This window comes from Anser anser (assembly GCF_964211835.1).
Source record: "Anser anser genome assembly, contig: HAP1_SCAFFOLD_259, whole genome shotgun sequence".
NCBI lineage: Eukaryota > Metazoa > Chordata > Aves > Anseriformes > Anatidae > Anser > Anser anser.
The window spans coordinates 207-7,887 of NW_028153856.1; the positions used below are offsets into that span (position 1 = coordinate 207).

At 63.9% G+C, this 7,681-nt stretch overlaps 1 protein-coding gene across 1 annotated transcript; it reads left to right on the plus strand.

The window, feature by feature from the left end:
• Window positions 1–2,132: 2,132 nt before the first annotated feature.
• LRRC4B (leucine rich repeat containing 4B) lies at window positions 2,133–7,240 on the plus strand. The gene is made up of 2 exons (XM_083853560.1): window positions 2,133–2,229; window positions 5,124–7,240. The coding sequence occupies exon 2, from the start codon at window positions 5,164–5,166 to the stop codon at window positions 7,105–7,107; it is 1,944 nt and encodes a 647-aa protein (XP_083709686.1). The 5' UTR covers window positions 2,133–2,229; window positions 5,124–5,163; the 3' UTR covers window positions 7,108–7,240.
• The last annotated feature ends 441 nt before the right edge of the window (window positions 7,241–7,681 follow it).

The following is a 7,681-nucleotide window of genomic DNA, read 5'->3' on the forward strand; positions in this document are numbered from 1 at the left end:
GCAGTGCACTTTGGGGTGCAGTGCTGTGCAGTGCGTGTGTTGGGGGGGGGGGGTTGGGGGGGGGACACGTGCAATGCCAGGGGGCGTGTGCAGTGCCGTGCAGTGCCGGGGGCCTGTGCAGCGCTGGGGGGGGCCCCGTGCAATTCGGGGGGGGGGGCTCTGTGCAGTGCTGGGGGGGTTGTGCAGTGTGTGTGGGGGGGTCTGTGCAGTGGGGGGGGGTCTGTGCAGTGTGGGGGGGGGCTGTGCAGTGTGGGGGGGGCTGTGCAGTGCTGGGGGGGGTGTGCAGTGCTGGGGGGGGGCTGTGCAGTGCTGGGGGGGGGCTGTGCAGTGCTGGTGGGGGGGGCATGCAATGCCAGGCGGCGCTGCTTGCAGTGCTGGGGGCTCCGTGCAACAGCCAGGGGCCTTGTGCAATGCCGGGGGGGGGGCGTGCAATGCCGGGGGGGTCCGTGCAATGCCGGGGGGGGTCCGTGCAATGCCGGGGGGGTCCGTGCAATGTCGGGGGGGGTCCATGCAGCGCCGGGGGCCGCGGGTGCTGCTGCTCGGGGCCGCGACAGCCGCGGGGGCCGCTGGGCCGGGGGGGCGGCGGGGGCTGCACCGCCGTGTGCTTGGAAAGACTAATGAGGGGGGGGGCTGGGGGGGGGTAAGGGGGGAAGTGATGCAAAAAGGGGGGGGGGTGCAGAAAAGGAGGGGTGCAAGAAGGGGGGGCGAGGAAGAGGCAGAAGATGGGGGCAAGGGGGGGGGAGGGAGGGGGGGGCGGGAAATGGGGTGCAAGGAAGTGCAAAGGGGGGTGCAAGGGGGGGGATGCGAGAAAGGGGGGGCAAAAAGGGGTGCAAGAAAGGAGGGTGCAGAGAGAAGGGATGCAACAGAGAGGGGGTGCAAGTTGGGGTGCAAGCAGGAGGGGTGCAAAAAGCGGTGCAAGAAGGAGCAAAGGAGGAGGAGAGGGTGCAGGAAGACGGGGTGCAAAAAAAGGGGTGCGCAGCGGTTGCAAGGAGGTGGGGTGCAAGGAGAGAGCTTAAAAGCGATGCAAGTCGGGGTGCGAGGCAAAGCAACGCGAGGAGGGGTGCAAGAAGAAGGGGTGCAAGAGAAACGGGTGCAGGGAGGACGAGTGCAGGATGGGGTGCAAGGAAGTGCAATGCAAGGAGAGGGGATGCAAAAAGGGGTGCAAGAAGGAGGGGGATGCAAAAAGGGGGTGCAAGAAGGAGCGGTGCAAGGGGGATGGCCGCAAGATGGGGTGCACGGAGGGGGGGTGCAAGAGGGGCTCCACGGAAGCGATGCGAGACGGGGTGCAAGAAAAAGCGATTGCAAGAAGGGGTGCGAAGAAGAGGGGTGCAAGAAGGGGGGGTGCAAGAAAGAGGGGTGCAAGAAGGAGGGGTGCAAGGAAGAGCGACGCAAAGAGGGGGTGCGAGGAAGAGGGGGGCAAGAAGGGGATGCACAGCCGGGGTGCAGCAAAAAAGGGGGGGCACGAAAGGGGTGCGAGATGGGGTGCAAGGGAAAGTGATGCGGGAAGGGGTGCGAGAAGGAGGGCTGCAAGAAGGAGGGGTGCAAGGAGGGGTGAAAGGAGAAGGGGTGCAAGGAGGAGGGGTGCAAGAAGGGGTGCAAAAAGGAGGGGTGAAAGGAGAAGGGGTGCAAGAAGGGGTGCAAGGAGGAGGGGTGCAAGAAGGAGGAGTGCAAGAAAGAGGGGTACAAGAAGGGGTGCAAGGAGGGGTGCAATAAAAGGGTTCAATAAAAAGGGGTTCAATAAAAAGGGGTGCAAGGAGGAGGGGTGCAAGGAGGGGTGCAAGAAGGAGGGGTGCAAGAAAGAGGGGTGCAAGGAGGAGGGATGCGAGAAAATGATGCAAGCTGCAGGTGCAAGAAGGAGCGGTGCAAGAACGCGATGCGAGCTGGGGGGGCGAGGAGGAGGGGTGCAAGGGGGGGGTGCAAAAAGGGGTGCAGGAAGGGTGGGGGGGGGCAAGAGGGGGGTGCAGGACGGGGGGGGTGCAGGGAGCAGGGCCGCAGCGCTGGGCGCAGCCCCCGGTGCAGGCCGGGGCCGCAGCGGCGAAGCCGGGGAGGGGGGGGCGCGAAAGGGGGGGGGGGGCAGGAAGGGGAAGGGGGCGCGGGGGGGGGTGGGAGCAGGAAGGGGGGGGGCAGGAAGGGGAAGGGGGGAGGAAGAGGAGGAGGAGGAGGAGGAGGAGGACGAAGGCGGCGCGGCCGAGGGTGCTGGGTGCAGGCGGGGCCCCCCTGGCGGGGACGGTGCGTGCGTGGGCACCCATGGGTGCGGGGGGGGGGGGGGGGCGTTGCACACGCGTGTGCATGCACGGGGAGGGGGGGGATGCACAAGCACGCGTGCATGGGGAGGGGGAAGGGGGCCGGGCGCGCGCAGGGTGCAGGGATTGGGGGGGGGGGGCGCGAGCGTGGGCGTGCACATGGGCGGGGTTTGCACACGCGCGTGCACGCAGGTGGATGTGAGCGTGGAAATCTGGGTTTGGAGGGGCTCGTGTGTGTGCACCCACGTGGGTGTGTGCAGGGAGGTGTGTGCACGTGGCTAGGGTGTGAGGAGATGGGGTTGCACGCGCGTGTGCGTGCCTGTGGATGCGTGCACGCGCATGGATGGGTGCAAGGATGCGGCTGCACACGCGTGTGCACGGTGTGGATGTGTGCAGGGGTGGGTTTGCACGTCGATGTGTGAAGGGACGGGGTTGCACATGTGTGTGCTTGCACAGGGGTGCATGCATGCATTTGGGCCGCAGTGAGGTTGCACACTCGTGCATGCACATGAGCACAGGAGTGTGCAAGGATGGGTTTGCACACGTGTGTGGGCATGCACGTGGATCTGTGCGTGGAGGTGTGTGTGCATGGATGAGGTGCACGTGTTTGCGCATGGATGTGTGTGGATATGGTTGCACACGTGTGTTTGCATGCACAGAGGCGTGCATGTTCATTTGTGCAAGGATGGAGTTGCACACGTTTGTGCACAGGGATTTGTGTGGGCATAAGTGTGCAAACACAAGCGTGAGCGTGCAGGGAGGTGTGTGTGCATTTGTTCAGGGGCTGCACAAGTGTGTACATGCATGTAGATGCATGTGCACGTGGATATATGTAGCAATGGGGTTGCACGTGCGTGTGCACCTGGATGCGTGCAAGGTTTGTGTGTGGCTATGTGCACACGGATGTGTTCCAGGATGTGAGAGTGTTTGGGGCTGGTGTGGCGTTGCACATGCCTGTGCACATGCACAGATATGTGCAAGGATGAGGAGGAAGTGTACAGGGAGGGGGTTGCACATGTGTGTGCCTGCACATCTGCTTGCACACCCACGGGTATACACCTGGATGCGTGTGCACGTGTGTGCACGCTTGTGCAACGAGTACGGTTGCCCACGTGTGTGCACTTGCACATGGAGGCACATGCACATGTGCTTGTGTCATGACAGGCTGCACACGTGTGTGTGTGCAACTGCAGGCACTTGGGTCTGTGCAGGGATGTGCATGCACACACATGTGCAGTGCCGGGAGCCACCCATGGGTGTTCCGTGGTGCTGGGTGCTGCTGGGGGGCACGGGGCTTGCACCAGCCATGCATGCAGGGTGCATTGCACGGCCGCTGCGTGGTCCACATTGCACTGACGTGGCTGTGCAAAGTGCAGTCGCATTGCTTGCACGTGTGTGCGATGCATTGCATGGCCCTTGCACGGTGCATTTTGCACCAAGCTGCTCGTGCATGGTGCATTTCATCGCCTTTGCACAAGCACAATGCAGTGCATGGCCCTTGCACAGCGCATATTGCATCAAGGTGCCCGTGAACATCGCTTTGGATCGGCCATGCCTGTGCACGATGCATTGCATCGCCCGTGCATCGTGCATTTTGCACCAAGCAAATGTGCTTTTTTTGGGGTGTACTTTGCACCAAGGTTCCCATGCATGGCACATTGCATTACGTGTGTATGTGCACAATGTGTTGCATTGCCTGTGTCTGGCGCACTGCTTTTTTGGTGCACACGTGCTGTGCGTTGCATGGCCTGCACATGGTGCAGATTTGCACTGAGCTACCTGTGCATGATGCATTGCGCTGCTCATGCACATGCATGATGCATTTCGTTGCTTCTTTATGGTGGATATTGCAGCAAGGTGACCGTGCATGATGCATCGCACCGCCCATGCATGTACAAGATGCATTGAATGGCCTGTGCACAGTGCATCGCATCAATCGTGCCCATGCACAACACGTTGCATTGCCCTTGCATAATGCACGGGGCTATGCATGCATGATGCATTGCATCGACCATACCCATGCATGACGTTGCATTGCCTGTGCATGGTGCAAATTGCACCGAGCTGCCTGTGTGTGGTGCACTGCATTGACCATGCCCATGCACAATACATTGCATTGACCATGCACAATGCATATTGCACTGAGCTGCCCATGCACGGTGCACTGCGTCAATCGTGCCTATGCACAATGCATTGCGTTGCCCATGCATTGCATCAACCATGCCCATGCACGACATGTTGCACCACCCATACATGGTGCATATTGCACCAAGCTGCCCGTGCATGGTGCATGGCATCAACCATGCCCATGCACGACATGTTGCATTGCCTGTGTGCAGTGCATATTGCACCGAGCTGCCCATGTATGGTGCGCTGCATCAAGCGTGTCCATGCACAAGACATTGCATTGCTCTTGCATGGTGCATCTTGCATGGAACTGCTTATACACGATGCATCGCATCAACTATGCCCATGCACGACGTGTTGCATTGCCTGTGCAAGGTGTATATTGCACTGAGCTGCCCATGCACAGTGCACTGCATCAACCATGCCCATGCACGACATGTTGCATTGCACGCGCATGGAGCGTATTGCATGGAGCTGCCTGTACGTGATGCACTGCACCAACCATGCCCATGCACGACGCGTTGCATCACCCATGCATGGTGCGTATTGCACGGAGCTGCTCATACATGATGCATTGCATCAGCCATGCCCATGCACGACACGTTGCGTCACCCGTGCATGGTGCATATTGCACCGAGCTGCCCATGCATGGCTCGTTGCACCGCTGGAGCACTCCCAATCAGCCCCACGCCTCCCCCTTGGCTCCCCCTCTTGCTGCCCCCCCCCGCTAACCCTTCTCCCCTCGCCTTGCAGCACCACCCGGGCCCCTGAAGCCGGAGGATGCCCCTTGGCCATGCCGGCGCCCCTTAGGATGCCGCTGCCGCCGGCGCCGGCGCTGCTGCTGCTGCTGCTGCTGCTGCTGGCCCCGGCGGCGCCGGCGGCCGCCCCCACCTCCTGCCCCGCCGCCTGCTCGTGCAGCAACCAGGCCAGCCGGGTGATCTGCACCCGCCGGGAGCTGCTGGAGGTGCCGGCCAGCATCTCGGTCAACACCCGCTACCTGAACCTGCAGGAGAACCACATCCAGGTGATCCGCACCGACACCTTCAAGCACCTGCGGCACCTGGAGATCCTGCAGCTGAGCCGCAACCTGGTGCGCAAGGTGGAGGTGGGCGCCTTCAACGGCCTGCCCAACCTCAACACGCTGGAGCTCTTCGACAACCGCCTCACCACCGTGCCCACCCAGGCCTTCGAGTACCTCTCCAAGCTGCGGGAGCTGTGGCTGCGCAACAACCCCATCGAGAGCATCCCCTCGTACGCCTTCAACCGCGTCCCCTCCTTGCGCCGCTTGGACCTGGGCGAGCTGAAGCGCTTGGAGTACATCTCGGAGGCGGCGTTCGAGGGCTTGGTCAACCTGCGCTACCTGAACCTGGGCATGTGCAACCTGAAGGAGATCCCCAACCTGACGGCCCTGGTGCGCCTGGAGGAGCTGGAGCTCTCGGGGAACCGCCTGGGCCGCGTCCGGCCGGGCTCCTTCCAGGGGCTGAGCAGCTTGAGGAAGCTGTGGTTGATGCACGCCAGGGTGGCGGCGGTGGAGCGCAACGCCTTCGACGACCTCAAGGCGTTGGAGGAGCTCAACCTGGCGCACAACGAGCTGGCCTCGCTGCCCCACGACCTCTTCGCCCCCTTGCACCGCCTGGAGCGGGTCCACCTGCACCACAACCCCTGGCGCTGCGACTGCGACGTCCTCTGGCTGTCCTGGTGGCTCCGCGAGACCGTCCCCAGCAACACCAGCTGCTGCGCCCGCTGTCACGCCCCGCCGCCCCTGCGGGGACGCTACCTGGGCGAGCTGGAGCCCGGCCACTTCACCTGCTACGCGCCCGTCATCGTGGAGCCGCCCGCCGACCTCAACGTCACCGAGGGGATGGCGGCCGAGCTCAAGTGCCGCACCGGCACCGCCATGACCTCGGTCAACTGGCTGACGCCCAACGGGACGCTGATGACGCACGGCTCCTACCGGGTGCGCATCTCGGTCCTGCACGACGGCACGCTCAACTTCACCAACGTCACCGTGCAGGACACGGGGCAGTACACCTGCATGGTCACCAACGCCGCCGGCAACACCACCGCCTCGGCCACGCTCAACGTCTCGGCCGCCGATGCCGCCGCCGCCGCCGCCGCCGCCGCCGCCGCCACCGGCTACACCTACTTCACCACCGTCACGGTGGAGACCACCGACGCCGGCGGCGAAGAGCCGGCCCCGCAGACGGCCCCGGCGCCCACGGCCGGCTGGGAGGCGGCGGGCGGCTCCACGGCGGCGCCGGCCACCCGCGCCACCGGCAAGCCCTTCACCGTCCCCATCACGGCGGCGGCGGCGGGGGCGGGCGGCGGCTTGCAGGACCTGGACGACGTGCTGAAGACCACCAAGATCATCATCGGCTGCTTCGTGGCCATCACCTTCATGGCGGCCGTCATGCTGGTGGCCTTCTACAAGCTCCGCAAGCAGCACCAGCGCCACAAGCACCGGGGCGGCCCCGCGCGCGCCGTGGAGATCGTCAACGTGGAGGACGAGCTGGCGGGGGCGGCGGGGGGCGCCGGGGGGGGGCCGGCCGGGGACAGCCGGCTGGCGCTGCCGGCCTTGGAGCGCGACCACCTCGACCGCTACGCCGCCTTCGCCGCCCACTATGGCAACAGCGGGGCGGCGCTGGGCTGCGGCAAGAACCCGCTGCTCAACTCCGTGCACGAACCGCTGCTCTTCAAGAGCCCCTCCAAGGAGAACGTGCAGGAGACGCAGATCTGACCCCCCCCTTCCCCCCCCGTACGCACCCCAAAACTCCCCCTCCCGCCCCGTGCCCCCGCCCCGATGCTGCCCCCCCCTCTCTCCCCCCAGGACTGGGGTGGGGGGGCGCGATGGGCGGAGAGGGGGGCGATGGAGGGAGCGGGGGGTGCACGGGGGCGGGCGGTGCATGGGGTCGGGGCCAAGGGCTGCGGCGGGGGTGGGCGACGCGCAGCTTTTTTGCAGCAAAGCGCTTGTGCGGTGCACGGGGGTGGGCGATGCACCGGGGGTCGTAGCGAAGCACTTGTGCGGTGCAGGGGGTTGTGCGATGCACTGACTTTTGCAATGAAGTTCTCATGCAGTGCACGGTGGTGTGCGACGCACAGGCTTTCTGCAGCGAAAAACTTGTGTGATGCACAGCGTTGTGCAATGCACCAGCTTTTGCAGTGAAGGACCTGTGCAGTGCATGGCACTGTGCAATGCACTGACTTTTGAAATGAAGTTCTCACGCAGTGCACAGTGTTGTGCAATGCGCCGACTTTTGCAATGAAGTTCTCACGCAGTGCACAGTGTTGTGCAATGCACCGACTTTTGCAGT

Bases quoted from the DNA above. Each gene is read 5' to 3' on its own strand.
- LRRC4B (XM_083853560.1), top strand. From the start codon at position 5,164: ATGCCGGCGCCCCTTAGGATGCCGCTGCCGCCGGCGCCGGCGCTGCTG.